The sequence below is a fragment of the Rhipicephalus sanguineus genome, chromosome 6, assembly GCF_013339695.2.
Source record: "Rhipicephalus sanguineus isolate Rsan-2018 chromosome 6, BIME_Rsan_1.4, whole genome shotgun sequence".
NCBI lineage: Eukaryota > Metazoa > Arthropoda > Arachnida > Ixodida > Ixodidae > Rhipicephalus > Rhipicephalus sanguineus.
Window position 1 is genome coordinate 147857011 of NC_051181.1, and position 20526 is coordinate 147877536.

At 44.9% G+C, this 20526-nt stretch overlaps 1 protein-coding gene across 1 annotated transcript; it reads left to right on the top strand.

Moving 5' to 3' along the window:
- Nucleotides 1-10841: 10841 nt before the first annotated feature.
- LOC119396737 (inositol-pentakisphosphate 2-kinase) lies at nucleotides 10842-20303 on the top strand. Its single transcript, XM_037664046.2, has 14 exons — nucleotides 10842-10992; nucleotides 11530-11574; nucleotides 11916-12023; nucleotides 12168-12234; nucleotides 12943-13067; nucleotides 13153-13248; nucleotides 13431-13489; nucleotides 13854-13926; nucleotides 14237-14322; nucleotides 14786-14931; nucleotides 16519-16669; nucleotides 16772-16877; nucleotides 18008-18081; nucleotides 18483-20303. The coding sequence occupies exons 1-14, from the start codon at nucleotides 10870-10872 to the stop codon at nucleotides 18643-18645; spliced, it is 1422 nt and encodes a 473-aa protein (XP_037519974.1). The 5' UTR covers nucleotides 10842-10869; the 3' UTR covers nucleotides 18646-20303.
- Nucleotides 20304-20526: the final 223 nt, after the last annotated feature.

Consider the following 20526-nt stretch of genomic DNA (forward strand, 5'->3'; position numbering starts at 1 on the left):
ATTCTGCGGAGAAGCGAGGCACCAGCTACACGTCTGTAAGGCATTATGTGCACTTTGTTCACGCGACGACTGATGACGATGAAGAATTATGGCTCAGCCCTTTGTAATGGGTTGGAATCTTTAAACGGCCCACCAGTTATGTAATTTGCATTGGGTGACGCCCGGTCGCTATTTCCCTCTCCCGTCATGCTGTATAACATACGTTGACGTGGGAAAGAGACGGGTGGGGGGAGCGAAGAACTTTACTGAGACCCCGAGGAAATGGATCATACGCTTATGGGCTTCCTTGGCAACCAATACAAGTGCCCTTGCGAGGAACCCACTACGCTATAAATCATTGTAATTTTACTGAGACCCAGAGGAAGTGTATCATGCGCTTATGGGCTTCCTTGGCAACCAATCCAAGTGCACTTGCGAGGAAACCACTACGCTATAAATAATTGTAATTTTGAGAAGTAGGCCAGCAGGCACTCTGCCATTTTTTGTCATTCTACGGAGAGCGTTGGTACCTGCTAAACCCATGTAAGGCATTATGCGCACTTTGTTGATGCTGTGCCTGATGATGAAGAATTATGGCAGGGTCCTTTGTAATGGGTTGGAAGCATTCAACAACCTGCTCGTTGCGCAATTCGCATTGTGTGACGCCTGGTTACAGAATTCGCGTTGTGCTACGCTTGGTGCTTATTTTACTCTTCTACCACGCTATATTGCGTATGCTAATGTGGTTCCTTCCCGACATGAAGCCTGTATAGGACCTTTTAGCAAAGCAGTTTCAAGCACCGGTATGGCTCAGAGGTTGAATACTGGGCTCCCACGCAGAGGACCCAGGTTCGAACCTCGTTCCATCCTGGAATTTTTTTCTTATTTAGTTTTTTTTCTTATTTCGAGCGATACTGGTTACGGACACCGGCGGCGGCGGCGGCGGCGGACAACTACGGCGCCAAAAACGGCCGGTGAAATGATCTCATAACAGCTTTCGCTGTAAAATAGTGAAAATAGCAAACTGCTGTACAACAAGGGTGGCTTGTGCCTACAAAACGTTGTTTAAAAAATTGGCTGGGGCTTAGCTCAGCTATAGGTCTGGTTATGCAAGTGGAAGATTGCTACATTTGGTTACACTTGTTTACCCTTTGTTGTGGCCCGGGTCCGGCCGGTCTCATTTGGTAGCTGACCCCTGTCGCCGTACCCGTCCCTTGCAGATAGGAGAAGCGCTCGTACGAGAAGAGAGAGGTTTACTTACATCTTTTTACACGAAAGGGAAAGAACTAACGAACCACAAAAGTATTCGGCTTTTATAGCCCCGAGTCTGACAATACTGAGGCACTTGAAAACCGGTGTCAGCATCTCCCGCCAATACGATGACTTGCCGTGCCGGGGCTACGACCCTAAATGGCATGAAAGGGCCACACAATACACATGGAGAGGAGCATGGCCGCGAACGATGTCCAATGGTGTCACAACGGCCCCACCCAGAGTAAACGTATTAGTCCCACGCTTGGGCGACCTTTTCCCGACAATATAGGGGTATTCAGACGGGGGAGAAATGCTCGGGGGAGACGGGGGGATTGCGGACCACGTGACCACGACGTCACGGATTAGCGAGTGGGCGTGACCCCCCGCGCCTCCTCGGAGGAGACGGGGACCTTTTCTCCGAAAGGACAAACAATCCCCCGGCGGTGGGGGATATGGCGGTATTTCGGGCTCTTGTTTGGCCACATTGTTGCACTTGCTCCTGCAGAGAGCAGCAGCGGGTGTACAGTCTGCAGCTGCATGGTCGTCTGCAACTCGTCGTCAGCAGCTCGTCAAACGGGTGGTGCAAGCCACCAGAGTAGTCTAGTAACACTGGTCTCCCCCTCCGTTCGCCTCGTCCGTGTGAGTGGGGGGCATTTGTGCAGGCTTCTCCTCGCGAGCTGACGTCACTAGGCTCCGCCTTTATCCCCCGACCATTTCTCCCCCGTCTGAATACCCCTTATACGGCTGAAAAATGCCGTGGTTCCGTGCGAACCCTTTCAGCGGCACAACCTCACGATGCGGCCGCCTCGATCGCCCGATCACAGGTGGGTGATTCCACGTAAGATCGAACAATCGATGGCTGGTCGACCTCTCAACGCCTTTTGATTAAAACATCAGACGCAGCAAATTGGACCCCAACCCTACTGCTCCGTGTTATGCGAGATACGTACTTGAGGATTTCGCTTGAATATTGCTGGTATTGTAAACAGCGTACCATTAACACAACCTTATTATTCGTTGTGCAATGGGGCCCTTTCAAGCGCACAAACTTTAAAAATCATTTTGCCACGCTGAAAAAAGGAGTTTTATGGTTTGCGTATCGAACGCTTGGGCACATTGAAATTTTGAGCGATCACGCTATAAGTGTCAAGCCTGATGTGTTGCGTTTACTAATTTATCGCGCGTTCTGAGCACGAGCTTGGAATGTTACCGTGATGATGTGAGGGGAAGATTTATTTCGATATCGCGGGTTAGTGCCGCCGCGCGTCAGCTGCAACGTTATCTGGCTTGTGTTGCACGTTATGTGCTCTGCGCGTCTGTGACTTTCAGCCTATGGTGTCATTTACCGCAGTGTGTGGCCGCTTGTGCACATGCTACCAGTTTTACGCTTAATTCGCGCAGATAATTTAATCCGCGCCTCTGTGTTAAGCGAATGTGCATTGCGCTTTTTATTCATTCACGTATGTGCGCGATGTCTGTGCTCGTGCAGGAAGCTCTTCTACTATAGCAAGGGGCCCTCATATACTCGATGAAATTTCGTGATTAGGAAGTATAGAGCGATAAGTTGAGCAGAAAAATGGTTTTCTAAAGTAAACCAACAGGCTAGCAGTACGAAGTAGTGTTTTCATCTAAGACTTGCTTTCTAGGGGCCCTGCACCTGCTCAGGCGAAAACCTTAGATGCCTCAGCAAACGCGAAAATTGATCGCCGGCGTCCGCGGGTCGGCGTCCCGCGTCGGAGGCGTCAACACGAGGGATGTTAAAAATCATCACGTAATGACGTCACCATACGACCAAAGCTTGTGACGTCATGATGATATCGAATAACATGACTTCACGCGATGACGTCATCACATGACTTCGCCGATTTGCACTGCTCATTTATTGGCCCACGGATCACGGAGGCTGTGCAAAGCGCCGATGTCGTGTGATGGCGTTATCAGGTGACGTAACGTAAGCTGACGTCGACATGACGTCATTGTGACGTCACAAAGTTTAGCTATCTACGATGTCCTAGTGAAGTGATCACATGATTTTTACTGCCTCCAAGATCGGAGGCGTTGCAAGCCTTCTGCTCGTCCCCAGGTCTTGCATTGCCTCCGTGATCGGCGGGCGATCACGGAGGCTGTGCAAAGCGCCGATGTCATGTGATGACAATAACAGATGACGTAACGTAATCCAACGTCAGCATGACGTCGTTGACACGTCACAAATTTGAGCTATCTACGACGTCCTGGGTCATCACAGGATTTTTTGCCTCACTCGTGTTGGCGCCGAAGCCTGGGACTCCAGTCAATTCGCGCGTTTCATGAGGCATCTAAGGCGTTCGCCCTAAAAGCAATGTTTTAATGACCATGACATTCAACAGCGCGAATTCTGTTTGCATGAACACCCCCATACTGTTGAAAGCGCGAGCATGGGAGATCCGATTTCTGACTGTATAGTGACCTTGCGAACTCGCCGGTACTCCGCTACCGAAGCAAATAAAGAAATCAATGTTATATATATAGTACACAGTTCAGGAGAGTATAATGCGCAGTTCGGAGCGAGCATCATTGCTGGGTCAAAAAACTTCTCACGAGATCATTGCGCAGAGAAGCGCCAACCGCACCGTACTAAACATCTTCAGCGACAGAAACATTATCAAGCGTCGTTATTATAGAACTTCAGCTTTAAAAAATTAATCAAGAAAAAAACAAACAAAATAGACCCAAGCCCACAGATCTTCATAGCTGGAAATTTCACCGATGATCACTACTCCCTCATGCGAATTCTGAGCGCAGCTTTCTGTTGAGGCAACGCGAACTGTGTTTGAATTTCTGGCTATCCGCATTGGAACATTCGTTACATATTGCCACAGAAACTGCCAGTGCTCGAGTGTTACGCTCGTCACTCTGTGCATTGCAGGCGTCATCGACATCCCCGTAACGACAAGCGAGACAGTAGAAGTAGAAGCGCACCCGCCAGCCCTGCATGCGCACGAGCTCCGACCGAAGGGCGAGCCCGCATGACGGAGGAAGAAAGCGGTGTTTGAGGCCAGTCGCTTGTGATATCGACAGAATCCGCGTTCGCTGTCTTTCGTCCTCGTTCGCTCTATCGGTAGAGTGTACTAGAACTGTCGAGTGGCGTGAACGCGCCTCGTCGCCTGATGCCTTCCGCGTCGACCGTAGCGGCGGCGCTGCAGTCGCTCGGTACTTAGAGTGCCTGCTGGGCGCGTCGGCGGCACCGGCTAATCGGTACTATTACTAATGCGGCTTTCGTTGCGTGTCTATCATTATTAAAGGGGTCATGAAGCACCCCTTGGGCTGATTGAAAAAACACATCCTGCGGAAAGCTGACACGGCTATGAACTGCTCTGCCAAATATTACAGTCGTGCGCGCCGCGTAATGGCCACAAGCGGAGCGCGAAGTTGCCGTTTCCCCAGGCACCCTCTTTTCAAACAGAGGCCGGTTCTCACTCTCGTCGGTGGGCGGGGCGTCTGTCCGCTGTACGTCGCAGAGACATAGCACGCTTATTGGCCGATAGCCGACGTAAATCGAGAGCGGCGTTCGGATCAGATGCGCTTCTTGCCGCGGGGTGCCGTCACTTGCCGGCGCCCTCCTCAGTACACGGTAGCCGCACTCGCGCAAGCGAATCACAGCGGGAGAGCGATCGCGTTTCATGACGCGCGCTGGCGTAACTTCTTTCCCCCATGCCATCCCTCCCTGTCTAGCTTCCAGTGCGCTCGTCGGCACGAGAAAAGAGAGAAAGCGCTGGGAGCGTGCGCCAAACCCCCGTAACTCCGCTGATTCTTGACGGATTCGAGAAATTTTTGCGGCAATCGATTCGGGAGGCAGTACACTCCGATACTGAGGCCATTAGATCATTACTTGGAAAAGTGGTTCATGACCCCTTTAAGCGTAGGACTTGTCTTCGTAAGCCATGATGCACGAAACTTCAAAGCTTTTAATGAATGCTTGCTTCATAAATGCTTTTGAGAGATACTGCAAATCAGTTCTTGTAGCCGAAGTGACTGCTGGAAGGTACGAAAAATATAAAAATGAAAATGGGCTGATACCGACCGTGAAGATTTACGATCTCGGTGTAATTGAGCCGAACTCATTGCTGGGCAAGTTACGTTACTGTCAATTAACTAGACGCCGAACGACCGCCAGAAGAAAGAGACAGAGGAAACAGAAAGGGCGTACCTTATTCCGATTTCTTTGTTTCAATGCTTTCTTCTGGTGGTGATTCGGCGTCTAGTTTATTCAGAGTAACTGAGCTGCTCTATTGAAATTTAACTGTGCTCAGAAAGCTGTGTGCTGATATTCTGCCGAAAGCACGCCGAACATTTACCGCGCGTTGGCGAAGCTGTGTGTACGGTGCGTATCTTTACAAATGCCCTGTGTAAATGTGACTTTTGCGACATTACGAGGGCTCAAAGGTATAAGAAGTCAGTGGTAACTCGACATGTACAAATAACGGTCGTCCTTAGGGGCGTTGCATGGATATTGTTATTGGCGTCGGGTGGGGAGGTGAGACTTTACTGCCTGTATTTGTGCGTGTCAATATATATGCACATATATATAAAAACAAAATATCGCAAAGGGTAGAGCACCACCGCCCCTCCTGGCTTGACTTTTGACACTTTACAGATAAAGCAACGAAATTATAATATAATACAAAACGTGCATTGTGAAAAACAAGTTTTTGCAATGGCATCGATAGGTCAGGAAAAGTGCAATATAAGCTGTCCATTGAAAAGGAGAACTGGTTGTAGTGAATTTAGGCAGAATAACCGACGGGCTATATTTACATCTTCGCATTTTAAGATGCTTGAGATAAGCCCTGATGCATGAAGTTTGCGCCTCGGAGCGCGCCTTCGGCTCGGCTCCTGCAGCTGGCTCGGCTTCCTGGTATTTTAAGCACTCAGAGGTCGCATAAACGATGCGTAGTAACCGCGGAAGCGTAGGCGTGCGCAAGGAGGGGGGGGGGGGCGCAGTCTACTCCATACATTGACTTAATAGGGATGGGGGGGGGGGGGGCGCTGCGACGAACATTCGCCCGACTTCGACCCCTCCCCCTGAAGCGGGACCCTACGCACGCCTATGCGCGGAAGCACGCTGTACAAACAAGATAGCCTTTCGACATTAAAGAAACAGAGCAAAACTGGCAGAATTCAGCCGTCACTAATATAAATGCTGTAATAGAGTTATTTGTACTCAGGTTACTCATGAAACAGTCCAGCGCAGTGGAGCTCATACAAGGATCAATGCTTTGGATATCGTAGAGACGGCCGGCAGAAGAATGGTAGGCATTCGTCGCTGGTTTTTTATTTCTTCGTAGTCACTTATAGTGTAGCGCGGCTCGAAGTGTTGCTTGCAAACCGCACAGCAATCACTGAGCAGCTATAGGTGCAACATATCGATTGTCGCCTTCTTTGGGGGGCGGCAGGCTCCAAAAACAGGGAATATCTCGGCGCAATTTCGGCACGACTGCATATTCACTCGTGCTCCATGGCGCGTGCAAGCGTTGAGACACCGATTAAAGCTCAGTAATGCATTAAACGCCCTCAAAACACGCAATTACACGCTTTCTTAGGCTGCGACGCCCGCGCGCCAAATGCAGACGCTCTCCACAGCTTCGCCCGTCGGAGCATCACCCGACATGCGGCGCGGCCGCGCCGACGACGCTATAGGGTGCCTTGATGCGCGTTTTGTTGCGCGTTTTGAGAGGCACGAGACGCGGGGCAAAAAATGGCGTCGTGGCGGCATCAGCCCCTTCAAAGAATGGCAACACCCTAAGGGGGGCGCACACATCGAGACGACGCCAACGGCGATGCCGAACAACGCAGGAACAGGCGCCTAAGAGCTGCGCTCTAAAAGCACAGCGCGTATCGTAGAACATCGTGGACTCGAATCGGCGTACACAACTCAGTTTCACGATGATTTGGACGCGTCTAATTCACTCCATATTCTTAATTAAACTTGTATAACAATGTTCTAGCACAATTTGGCTTTCGCAATTTGTTTAGGAGCGCTAGATTTCATGAACGAACAGCGCGCACAGCCTCAGCCGTGCGCCCGTCGCGCGGAAAGACTATACAGGGTGTTTCAAGAAATGTGTCGAACTTTCTCAAAGAATCAGGAAAATGTGATATTTTTTCTGGGCTTTCAGAATTGATTTTTCTGTAGCGGCACGAATCTTAAGGTAGTTAAGGACATGATTTAGGACAGCAATTAAGAAAGTTACATTAATTAACTTTTTAATTATTGGAGTTAGGTGATTGTGTCAAATGGGAGAATTGAAGTTCTTCATGCGAGGAACCCATCCGAGCTTTGAGATTTCAAAAAAGCGTCCTCTTGTAATTGTTGTGGCGTAATGAAATTCAACCAAATGCAACGGCTTTCAACAGCGAAAGCCATCGAATTCGGTTGAATTTCATTACGTCGTAATTATTACTGGAGGCCGCTTTTTCGAAATATCAATGTTGGGATGGGTTTCTCGCACGAAGAACTTCAATTCCTCAATTTCACACAGTCACCTAACTCCACTAATTAAAATATTAATTAATTAAACTTTCTTAATTACTGTCTCAATTGATGTGTTTAACCATCTTAAGATGCGTAGCGCTACAGAAAAAGCCATTCACTCATTTTGGACGTCTCAGAAGAATATCGCAGTTGCGTTCTTCCATGTTTCTGTTTAGGTATCGCCATTGATTTTGGTTGAGTTTCATTACTTCGTAATTATTACTAGATGCCACTTTTTCGAAATCTCAAAGTTGGGTTGGGTTTTTGGCATGAAGAACTTCAATTCTCCCATTTGACACAAACACCTAACTCCAGTAATTAAAAAGTTAATTAATTTAACTTTTTTAATTACAGTCGCAAATAATTTCTTTAACCGTCTTAAAATGTATGCCACTACACAAAAACCAATTCTGAAGGCAGCAATCAAATATCGCATTTTCCTGATTTTTTTAGAAGGTTGGACACATTTCTTGAAACACCCTGTATATGGCGGACGGCGCCGGAGCGGATGCGTGGCGGTGACGTGAAACGCGTCATCGCCGCGCCGCGACGTCACTGCCCCGCCCATTCGCCAGACTCTCCCCATATGCCCATCGACGGTTGGATGGATGGATGGATGGATGGATGCTATGAGCGTCCCCTTTATAACGGGGTGGTGACATGTCTGCCACCAGGCTCGAAGAGAAAAAAAAAAAAAAAAAGCTTCCTTGTTTCATGTTGGCCTAATACTTATCTGCATTGATTAAATCTATGTTATTATACCAAAAAAATATAAATTCACGGTCTATCTCTCTGCCTCTTAAGGCAGAATGACCGTATTTTTCCCCCATTATTTATTTTTGTTCTTTATCTTTACTTTTCTGCCACCAATACTCTAACCGTCTCTTACTTATTTCTATCGCGGACGTGTTCAGCTTTCCATTGATGTCCCTAAAACCCAAGGCTTCATGTAGACTCGTGCCCACACGTATACCTGGGTGAATATCGCCACATTCAATCAGTACATGTTCCATCGTTTCCTTAGTTCCCCCGCAGCATGTACATTGTTCTTCTTCGTTACTGAATCTCGCTTTATAACTACGCGTTCTAAGGCAGCCCGACCTTGCTTCAAACAGTAAAGCGCTTCCCCTTGAATTATCATAAAACCTTTCCCTCCTTATTTCGTTTTTTCCTTTTCGGTAGTTACTCAGAGCCGGCTTCTTTTCCATCGCTGTCATCCAATAAGTCCTCTCCGCCTCTCTGACCTTCCGCTTAATGCTCCTTGTTGCCATATCGCCCGCACTGTTAGCCGTATATTTACTGGTGAGCCTCCTAGTTCTTTTTCTCCACTGCGTGTCAACGCTTTTTCTATACAAATACCTGAAAACCTTCTCTGCCCATCTACTCATTTTCCTCAGCCTCTCTTCGAATCTCATTTTGCTCTGAGCTTCCCGCACTTCAAAGCCTGTCCATCCCATATCACCCTTTACAGCCTCATTTGTCGTCTTCCCGTGAGCGCCCAACGCGAGGCGGCCCACCGTCCTTTGATTTACATCCATTCCTGATTGTACCTCTGACTTCATGCACACCACTGAGTTCCCAAATGTAAGCCCCGGGACCATCACACCCTTCCACAGCCCTCGAAGCACCTCGTACCTATTGTACCCCATAAAGCTCTGTGCTTCATAATTGCAGCATTCCTCTTTCCCTTTGCTACCGATGCTTTCTCTTGTACCTCCATATATCTATCCCCCTCATTTACCCATACTCCGAGGTAGTTGTACTCGCTTACCCTCGGTATTTTTCGGCCCTGTATAAAGACCGCATGGTCTTCATGATCATTGAATACCATCAATCCACATTTTGTTGCACTAAATCCTAGTCCTAGAGCCTCACATTCCCTTCCGCATATATCTGCCAGTCGCTGTATATCATCTTGACTGTCCGCAAATAAGACAATATCATCAGCATAAAATAGACCTGGAAGCTTCTGCTCAACCATCGTGCCGACCTGTTTGTGTGACAAATTAAATCCAATGTTGCTACCTTCTAGCGCTTTTTCCATCCTCACCATGTACAGCATGAATAACAGCGGGGACAAAGGGCATCCCTGTCTCAGCCCCTTGCTAATTTCAACGCTGTCCTCGCTACTTATTCCTTCCCATTCTATACAAACTGTATTTTCTCGTTATATTTCCCTCAAAAGCTGTATACAGTCGTCACCTATGCCCACTTCTTTCAGTATATCCCACAAAATTTCCTGATTAACGTTGTCATACGCCCCGGTAATATCTAGATAAGCTACGTATAAGGGCCTGTTTTCTATTTTCGATATTTCTATACACTGGGTAAGAACAAACAGATTATCGTCTAACCGCCTGTCGATTCGAAATCCATTCTCAAGTTCTCCCAAAATATCATTTTGTTCTACCCACGCTTCTATTTTTAATTTTACTGCCTGCATCGCCAACCACTGCGCCACCATACCAGCTCACGAGGAACTTGAAGTTGAAACTCGCGCCATTTATGCTTCCGTCCTATGTAAGTGTAAAGCCCATTTTGTCTTTCTCAAAATTGTAACTTTTGAAACGTTTTGTGATTGTCAGGTTTGCTACTTAAATGTATTTATGAGATACTTACGCAGAGTAAGCAGCAGGAACTTTACAGAGACTCCGGTATGATCAGAAACAGTTCAATAGTTTCCAAGTGGTCTTATACCTTGCGTAAGTTCTTATATGCTGGCAAGTTTGAAGTCGTATAAAACTGCATTCTCTTCTTATTCACAAGCTTCGTGAATAGTCAATATGACACCTAGTGAGCCTGTACGTAGGTGATGTAATTGGAGCTCATCTAGATTTTTAAAAATGATTTTCCGCTATGATATTATTTCGATGAGACATGACTCACAATCGTAGCAGACGACGCGGCACTGGGAATGACTGCGAACGAAAAACAAACATTTCATTCAGCAGTTTCCCCTACGCGTACCGGGAAGTTGACGCCTAGCATGCTGAATGTGTTTGCTATAATTCCGCGCCATCGCCCATATCGTGACAGCTGGGAAATTGGATACGAAAGTGATCACCCCGGGAGGCGAGCTAGCCGGCCATGAGCCAGCTGTTGTATTTTTGATTGCCGCAGTTGATATGGCGGCTCCGACGGGAAGAGACCGGTCGGGTTGCGATCCTGCGGAGAAATTGCTCATTTCGCCCGAAAACTGCGCCTTCCGCGGCGAAGGGAACGCCAACATTGTCGTCACACTGAAAAATGTGAGCCGTCGTCTCATACATCTTTTCTTTTTTGATCCTTGTTACGAATGTTTCTCCAATGCGCGCAATACAGGCAGGAAGCAAGCATGTCCGCGTTGTGTGTCGGCTTGTTTGATCTAAACTACCGGCATTCCACTCGTATTCGTCGAAATTGTCGCTGAACGTCTGCAGTACCATCCGCCGTGCTTGCTCATTCACGTCCTTCACTACGCGAAACTGTTCAGTACGTTCAGTATGTGTGGTCGCGAAGTTGCCGGTTGGTAGGTTTTTCGAGCTGACTGCGCGTTACCTTAGTGTTACGCTTGCTTAATGTAGTAATACAGGACACCCTGAACGTACGGTTTCATTCGAAGAATTCTTGAGATGCAGCCAGGCAAGATACCGGCTACGCAATCCGAGGAGACAATAGCAGCAAATGCCATTCCGAAGGTGTTTACAAGACGTGAGATGTTTACCGTGTGCGATGTGACCTTCGTTCGATTGTCTCTTAGCCATCCAGAAAAAATGCTTACGTTTTTCCTCTTATCTCTTTCGCAGGAGGACAGAGTTCTTCGGCTTCGTAAGAGCGCCGCATTCACCGAGGTAATGATTAACGACCGAGGACACGCCTTTATTTCTGTCTTATCTAGATCGGAAGTAACAGAACACGCACCCTTTCTTTTGAAGAACAGTGAGCCACTGCCTACTTTGTGTCGCATACCTTGTATTCTTTTGTTTTGTTCTCGTTTATAACGCATTCACAGAAGGTTACTGGGAAGGTCATTGCACTATTAACCTTAAGTAAACGTAGTAAAAGGCTGTGATATGGCTGTGCAAAAAATGGTACTGCTTGCGACAGGAGCTCTACAAAACTGTCACCTCAAGATTAGTCTAGGGCTCTTGCTGTTATGATTGTTTGTAAAGCTTCTTGACATTCCTTGCAGGACACAATATCACTGATAGGAGAGAGTCTACAGAAATGTCATATGGAGGCAGACTTCATCGAGAATGTCATGAAACCTCTCTTTGGAAGTCGATTCGTCCATCCACCAGCAAGTTTTATTTCTCATTGCTACGAGCGTGTGACGAAATAATGCTATTCTGTCGAGTATTGCATGTCGACTCGAAAGTCGGGAGGCTGCTTTGCTTTGCTACATAGAAAAAATGTGTCTGATAATTATTTTGTCTCTCAACAGGTTCTCGTTCGCTTGACTGCTGAAAATGTGAGGCTCATCAACAAGGCCGTGCACTTAGAAAGACCACGTAAGAACAATTTACAGCAAGCAGGGCTTTTGTTTCACTGTAATGGTTCTGCAGTGGCTTCTGAGCATGTATGCTTCACCAAAAAGCTTTGAATGCGCTTGTGTTTGCAGTGAGAATTGTTGAGGATTGGTGTAGTTAAGACCCTGCATAAGTTTGTGTTTCAAAGACTGTGCAGCACCACGTTCCATTTAAAGCATGTCTACTTTGTTTGTGCATACGTTTATACAGTTTACTTGAGAATGTATGTCTTATGCTTCACAAGCTCCGTATTTCATCTTGCCAACTCCATCCTTTGCAGTGAGGGACACTGCACGTATAAACCAATTAGTGAACATGTTAGTCTGTCAGTTATGATATGTCATGAGCTATGACATGTGATTTATGATAGGTGGAGGCTCACCTATTGTGCATCACTGCTCCTTCCTCCTTGTATATCCTTGTCAATACTGTCTAATGCATAACTAGTATCCTTGTCAATACGGTCTAATGCATAACTGCAGCTTTCCTTGACTTCTTTTGTTTACCTTATTTACTTGCGCAGGAGCCAAGCATTTCTGTAGAATGTTTTTAGGTGTTCCCACAATAACATGCTTAGCAAGATGTGCACAGGAGCGAATGCATTAAGCAGCACCATTATTGAAAGTGCCAGTGCTTAGAGCAGTGGTATGTGCTTGAAACATTCTCATGCTGTCACTGTTTTTCTAACAGTGCACAGGTTAAAAAAGAATGTCAAGGAAGTTGCCACTGTGGGACTCTTGTTTCCCGACCACTGCACATTGCCGAGCCACCTCCGAAAATATGCCGAAGGTCCCGTGATCTCCATTGAAATAAAGGTATGTCTCAGAGGCACACTTTAAAAATCGTGGGCAGATACCTGTTTGAACTTGCCTAACTTCACATCCATACTTACTCCTTCAGCCAAAGCAGGGATTTCTGCCTAGTCCCCATGACCTCCCCTTCGAGCACAAGGTTCGGTCATCAGTCTGCAGATTTCACCTTTCCCAGACGTCCAAGGTATGCCGAGTATTGAAGTTGTGGAAGATACTGGGCCTGTGTTTGCGCATTGATTAAACTGCACTGCATGAAAGGCAGGCTAAAAAGTGTTAATGTCACCTCGTGAAAGTAGCTTTAGCATTAGGATGCCTCTTGTCTTCCTTTGAGTGTACTCGATAGCAGAACTAAAACTGTTGTTTCAGGTCAGCAAAGGGCGTATATCGTCAGTCAGCATGTACTGCCCCCTGGATCTCTTCAGTGGGTAAGTTCTTGCGTTCTTGTCCCGTTGTGTTTGGTTGGTGAAAAATAAACACTGACTGACTGACTGAAAGCAGCTAGTTTTGTCTGATGTAATGGACGTATTATTTGCATTTAAAAGAACTTAGTTAAATGAACTTAATTGCCTTATCATTTTCCTGCTGCAAGGAATAAAGGCATGCCTGATAACACATTCATCTATGTCCTTCTTTCTCTCTTTTTATTATTTTTTTTTTCATTTCGTCTGAGCATTAAGAAAAAAACATGCTAAAAATCATTAAGTGGCACAAGTACAGGAAACATACTTACGCATTCTGAATGATATTATTTATGGTGACGTTTTCCATAATTCTCGGATTAATTAACAGGTGTCCTAAAAGAATGAAGAGTGCTCTGAGGGAGCTCCTCTACCACCCGCAAAATAATCTGAGGGTCTTTAAGGTAAGTGTCATTGGGCATTTCAATATCAATGTCTCTACGTCACAGTTCTTTATTTATTCAGGAATGGCAATTGAAATTGCTTGGGCTAGCATAATAATCCTATTTTTTTTGTAATCATTAACCGGTTTTACCCAGCCAGTGATGGCGATAAAATATGTAGTGCAGCTTGGGCAGTTGACTAAGTTTGAAGAAGAAAAGGATTTGTGCAGAATCGAATTATCCTGGCCCTGGTTTAATCAAGCAGTCATGATTTGTTTGAACATTTTCCAGTCGCACTCACCTGTGTTCATTTTAACTTGGTCTCTTGCAGAACAAGAAACTTGTATTTAGTGAAGAATCAAGAACCAACCTAGAAGACGCACTGAAGGATTTCTTTCTTGAGTCCAGTCTAGTCAGGTAGGTAAGCTGCTGCCCGGAGGTTTGTCACATCTCCACTGCATGGCTTTGGGACCTTAAACCCCCAAAATTATTATTATTATCCATTGCATGGCTTCATAACTAGGTGGGAAAGCAAGCTTGACTGCATGCAGTTGTTTTGCATGTGAGATAGCTTCACCCATCTTTGTAGCGAGCTTTTTTTACTGAGACATATTAAGCTTCCTGTATAGTCACAGCGCATCACAGCGAACCAGTCTCTTTATAGTCCCATAAGTTAATGTCACGCTATGGTATGTCTGAATTGAGAATGCCCTGTTGTACTTTGTGTTTGACAGGTTTTGTAGATTTCTGGTGAGGATGCTGCTAATGATTGTGACTGTGTTTGTTCAAGGATGTAATCGTTGGCTGACGTATTATGATCGTACCATACTGCGTTCAGTTTCTTTAGCTTTTTCCTTAAGTTCTTGGATTTCTTCTTCAGTCGAGATGACAACTTGTGCCACCTGGTCACGAAAATCTTGCGGCACTCGTATCCTGAAACTGGGGCAGTCAGTGCAGCCAGTGGCGTCTGGGACGTCGCCATGCCACAGTCCTGCCCGTCTTCACATCCGTGCACTTGCACAACTAGTGAGTGGGCCCATTTATGCTTTTGTGTAAGTGTTCTCCCTATTCAAATGTGAGGTCATTCTCAGGAAGTAATTTTATTTTTGCGAGTTTACGGAAGTGTCGTCGTAAATTCGTAGTCTTTTGAAGGTGGCTGTGGGCACAAGCATTTGAAATGGTGACCTGTTTTGCATTAGCTGTCTCAGAGCCTTGAAGACTGCTTAACAGGCTAAGAAAGGTAATGTTCCATTTTGAAAAGTTCTGGCTTAAAGAATAGGAAAAGCTTGTGTAACTTCTGTACTGTGGCAAGCCAGTGTTAAGAGAGTCATAGGAAAGTATATTGTTGGGTTAGTTGATGCATAGCTCTCAAAGTTAGTAAGTGCAGTGGTTACAATAGGAAAGGGAAGACAAAAATGCCATTCTTTCTGTCTGCCCTTTTTTTTTTTCTGGGCCACTATGTTTGACAAGAGTTGAAAAGAAGAATGTTTTGTGGGTGAAATTTTTATTCTTGTAAATAAGATCTTTGTTTAAAGTACTGAACAGCACATTTTGTCACTCTTTTATTAGTACATTAAGTGGCAAATGGCTCGGGAACATTGAGCACGCTTGGATGCACACTTGGGTGCATGCAAATAGACGTGTTAAAGATGTTGTTAAAGCCAAAACTGTATATTCAGGCAGACATGTGCTGGGCAAAAGAAAGTGAATAATAGTTCAGTGGTCCAAAGAATGAGCAGAACATGCAGCATTCGTTTAACAGATTAAAGCAGGTTGCAGTTTGGCCCTATTGATAGGGACGCACCTATGATGCTAGATCAATTAGGCCATTGCATAATTCAAGTTACCACATTAGTCGTGTATGAGTCGACTAGATACGTTCATCTTTCTGAAGCGGGCTGTGCTTTTGTAACACTCATGATAAAGCAAAGATCTAGTTTGACACATACAATGGTGGCTCAGCGAGAGTGGCATTGTGCTGCTGCACAGTAATTCATAGGATCAATTCCTAGCCGTCTTGGGTACCTTCCCATGGAAATGGAATGCAATAACCTAAAGGCCATCCACTGTGGCACCTCTGAGAGCCCATTTTCCGTTTGAATGAAAGAACGAGACTTTATCAAAGAATCTTTTTTTTTTGTTTGAAACAACCTTAAAGAAAAGCAACAGACAATGAGGCTAAGGAATCTATAGAGGACTTTATTTGTAGCTTTTTAACTGTATTGTAGTTATGATATTATATAGTAATTGTGATAATTATCAGTTGTCTTTTTGTTCACTCTTAATTTCTTGACGTTTATATTGTAATTACTACAATACAGTTAAAAGACAATAAACAATGTCCCCTAAACCTTCGTTTGCTTCATTATCTCTTGCTTTTCATTTTTACATTTGGGGCATGAAACATGGACAATAATCGAGCGATGTAAGTGCATCTCATGCATAAATAAAAATAAGTTAATGCTAATAGGTTTAAACAAAGAGTGTGAAGAAATACAATCTGTTTGTGGCAGTATTCGAAAGAGTGAATGATTTTGCATTTGCCATCTGCTCAACTCACACAAAAGCACCTTCAGCGTTTGTGGCTCTGACTGTGATCTCCCTTGTTTTCAGGAATGAAGGCCGACCACCGGCTTCCTCGTGGATGTATCTTGGACCGAGTGCTGCAGGCTCAGCGCCTGGGATCCATCGACGTCTCTACGGCCTATCCACTCTACCTCAGTCTCAAGGACACCCTCCACTGTGCCGGAGAGAAACCACCTCTGTAGGTTCACTGCTGTGTGGTTGTTGGCTTTCAGTCCATTTTCCTGGCAGGAATAAAGCTGGCACGGCTACTGATATCTATTTCTTGTATCTTGTTACTCAGGCTCGAGTACTTGAAGGATGGGTACCCTGCGCCATTTCTGCCCAAAGCTATGGGCTGCCATGACCGCCAGAACTACGAGACTGACCACACATTTGCCTGCCGGAAGGTACGTGTCACTGCGGTATTTCCATGTTTCACTGTACATTGTTCAGGGAATAAGACGCTCGGCTGAGTTGCTGAAGGTGGGCAGTTCTTTCGCCATCATCGGACATCCATTTGTTTATAAGACAGGTATGAGCACTCCCTTGATTGGGTGTCTGGTTTTCCTGACGGCACTGGAGTTCGATCTGAGTAATTCCTGTATAGTACTATGTGGACGCTTGGTCGTATCACACTGTGCAAAACCCAGGGCGTTAACAGAGCATGTGTGGTGCTGCACAACTTCATGTTTGACTTTGGCTTTGCGAGCTTCGCATACAACCCTCTAGTACTATACGCTGATGAGCACAACAGAGTAGGGTAACTGCCTTGGGCGAGTTGGCAGCATTCCGTAACTGCAGACTTCATGCACACTGTAGACACTTGAACGTGAATTGTCTACCATTACTGGACAAGTGCAAATTGCGTGTGAATCACACATATGATAAAACTTATCTGCCTTGTTCGGATGCTACAGAAATGGTCACTCTCATAGGTCTCCTTTGTCTGCAAAGCGCTTGCAAAGAGTACTCCCATAACCCAAGCACTTCAATGCTGCCATGCAATCATTTTCCTGGCACACATTCTGTTGGTAGCTGCATGCGATGCACATTTTTTCTCGTTTTGTCGTGCCTTCTTAGTTTTTTCTTTTGTTTGATAGTGTGCCCTACATTGAACATTTGCCCTGCAGATTGCGAAACTAATCAACATTAAAATGAATGCAAGACAGGAACAGGATATATACTGAAACTTGATCATTATTTACTGTCATCACCCAAACGTAACGCTGCAGGTTTCTATGTCACAATAGCAGGTATAGAGAGAGAGAGAGAGAGAGGTTATGTTAATAATTAGGTGAAGCAAGGTTAGCACTGAGGAAATGTCTTTCCTGATGCACTACTACAACTCTAGCACAAAACGCCAAGGCTCTGATGACGTTACTCTTGCACCATTCTTGCATGTTCTTTTTTTATTTATGTGATGTAGTAATTCTTTAATGCAGCTGGTTGCTTTTCCAGTCTCAAAACGCTGATGTTTCATGCTTATGATTATCAGCTGCTTATTGTTGTTTTTCATTTTTGCCATTACTGCTTCCAGATCTGGGAATTCTTAGTCGCACTAACAGCTCGTGACTGCTCCATCATGCTCTCCCTGCAGAGGTTGTCATCTGCGTAAGCTACTCTGTTGTTTTTTCTTTGTTTGCTTTAGATGACTGGCTGTAACTAGGTATAGCTAGTACTAGGGCGGTACTCTATTCATATTACTGACAACTAACCACCTATCGTTCGCAGTGAGAAAATTAAACTTTTTAAAATTTGTAGCGCCGGTGCAGTTTGCTTTCATTTTAGTCTTATAATCCACCTTTTTCATTTTCCTCTGCTGCCCTCTGCTGCTTTGGCAGGGTTTTGGAAGTTATAAAGAAGTTAAAGTGGTCAAAATTAATTAGAAGCAGCTCTCCATAGCTGCATCCTTTGTTGTCAACTGCAATTAAGCCCTGCGATTTACCTCAAGCGTAATTGTTCGCATATGCTTTGCCTTAACAATATTCTTTTCTGTATCAAACGCTTTGCAGAGCTAAGGTCCTCACCTGGGAAGAGGACTATGTCGTAGAAGACGCCTACGGACAGGCCTATCTCTTCTCCCTAGCTGTCGTAGACTTAGATCCCAAGTCGGTCGACAAACTCGAGAAGGTCTACTTTGATGACTGCAGCATGATTAGGACTGCCTGTTCGTGACCTTTTGAAGGCTCGGTGAAGCCAGGTGTACCAGTCAATAGTTCTCGCCGTTATAGGTGATGTTCTGTGCTGTAGGCATGAATGAAAATTCTGCATGGTGGCAGGGTGGTGCTTGAACGCTCGGTGAAGAGGGCAAGACAATCAAGGTTTTATTGAGGTCTTATCAGTGAAAATTTTTATGCTGCTTCGTGCCAGCACATTTGCTTCCTCTTATCACTTCCTAGGACGTTTTAAGGTTCAGAATATTAGCTGCCATCAGAGATTACGGTTTGTTGGATAAAAATTTCCACATTTATAGCCATCGCGCCATCTCCATGGTGATGTGAAAGATTGCATAATGTATGAAGCGTAGCTTACCTTAAAGGGATGTCTGTACTGTTCGCACTCTAGCTGAGGTTTAAAAGCCTTTGCTTTTGTTGGAATGACATTGCTTGCCAAGTGTGGCAGTTGCTAGTATGTTGACTGTGTTCACAACATTTTTCCTAGGCTAACTTTAAAAAAAAGTCTTTGCTCCAAATGACATAGTGAAGGTGGATCTTTTGTTAAGATCCATGCCTCTATGTCAACCTTCTCATCTGTATTTCCATGTCTAGTCGTTACACTGCTTGTTTCACTAGGCCAGTGACTGCATTAATAGCGACACCAAAAAGATAAAAATCAATTTAGACTGAAGACGTATTGCTTCAAAAATATTTTTTTGTTAGTTTAGTGGTGGGAGGATGATTAGTAGAAGAAAATACGAAAACCAAACTTCATTTTTTAAAATACATTGTACAGAAAGCTCCAGCACAGGTATGTCAAGTGCAACATCTTGGATTTCAAAGTACATTTTCTTGTATATTTGTCCTGTTGTGGTGAAATTAGTTCTGAGAGCTTTCTACGTACAGCCTCTTCGTCCTTTTTAATGCAGTTATTCCATCTTTAATGATAAACTAAGCCTGAAAAGAAGCCGTCAAAATCCATAGTGTGATGTGAGCTGTCGTGAAAACTTGAAGGCAGTGTTGCAGTTGGTCTCATTTTTACTATTCTTTCACTTACCATACTTCTTTTTACTTTACTATACAGCTGAATTTTTTTCTTTTACTTCAGTGCCTTTGAGGCATTCTGGACTGTCATCAGAAGTTGGCAGTTCTGATCGACACTGTCAAAAAAGGCATTTTCTTCTATGTTGTTCCTAAATGTTGTTCTATACTTAATGATGTTTCCCAGCCCTTGAGGATTGTATTATTTTGTTGTAAGCGTAATGTTATGTGTTGCCTTTCTTAAGTTGTTCCCTGCTTATCAATGTATTAGTGATGCTTTCACGAAGCATCACTCAATCTTGATATCAGTATTGCGAAGGGAATTTTTTTTCTCTTTCTCTACCTAGCAATATTGCTCGCGAGTTTCAGAACAAAAGCTTCTGTTATTGCAAAAAAAACAGGACAGCGTACTTTAAAGGTGCTCAGGGCCAGGTCTATTCTTACTGTTAAAAGAACATGTGAAATGTGCAAACATCCTTTTGGCAACTGCAAAATCAGTATGGGTTCAACTCTACCAACAAGTTGAAGTAGAGTACGAGTTGGATATTGAATCTTTTACAAGAGTCTGCCAAAAATTTCAAAATCGACACAATGTTCTGAATTTTGCAACTCCTTGCCAATAGGAGATAGTAGAATTGTGTAAAGCAGCAATATTAGTGCACAGCGTACATGAATGTTGCACTTATTTACCAGGGTATTGTTGATGTTGTACATCATAGTGCAGTTTACTGTGGTATGTACTGTCAACGTCGAGTTGCATTAAGAATTCTGGCAAGTCTTGTAAAAGCATTCAATACCCTTAATAAACACTCGATTCCTATCAGCTGATCAAACTTAACTTGGTCCTTCTGTATGCCGG

What these genes read in the sequence shown, in the direction of transcription:
- LOC119396737 (XM_037664046.2), top strand. Translation starts at nt 10,870, where the DNA reads ATGGCGGCTCCGACGGGAAGAGACCGGTCGGGTTGCGATCCTGCGGAG. An exon ending in TTGTCGTCACACTGAAAAAT is followed by an intron (nt 10,993 to 11,529) that starts GTGAGCCGTCGT and finishes TCTCTTTCGCAG; the next exon opens with GAGGACAGAGTTCTTCGGCT. An exon ending in ATAATCTGAGGGTCTTTAAG is followed by an intron (nt 13,927 to 14,236) that starts GTAAGTGTCATT and finishes GGTCTCTTGCAG; the next exon opens with AACAAGAAACTTGTATTTAG.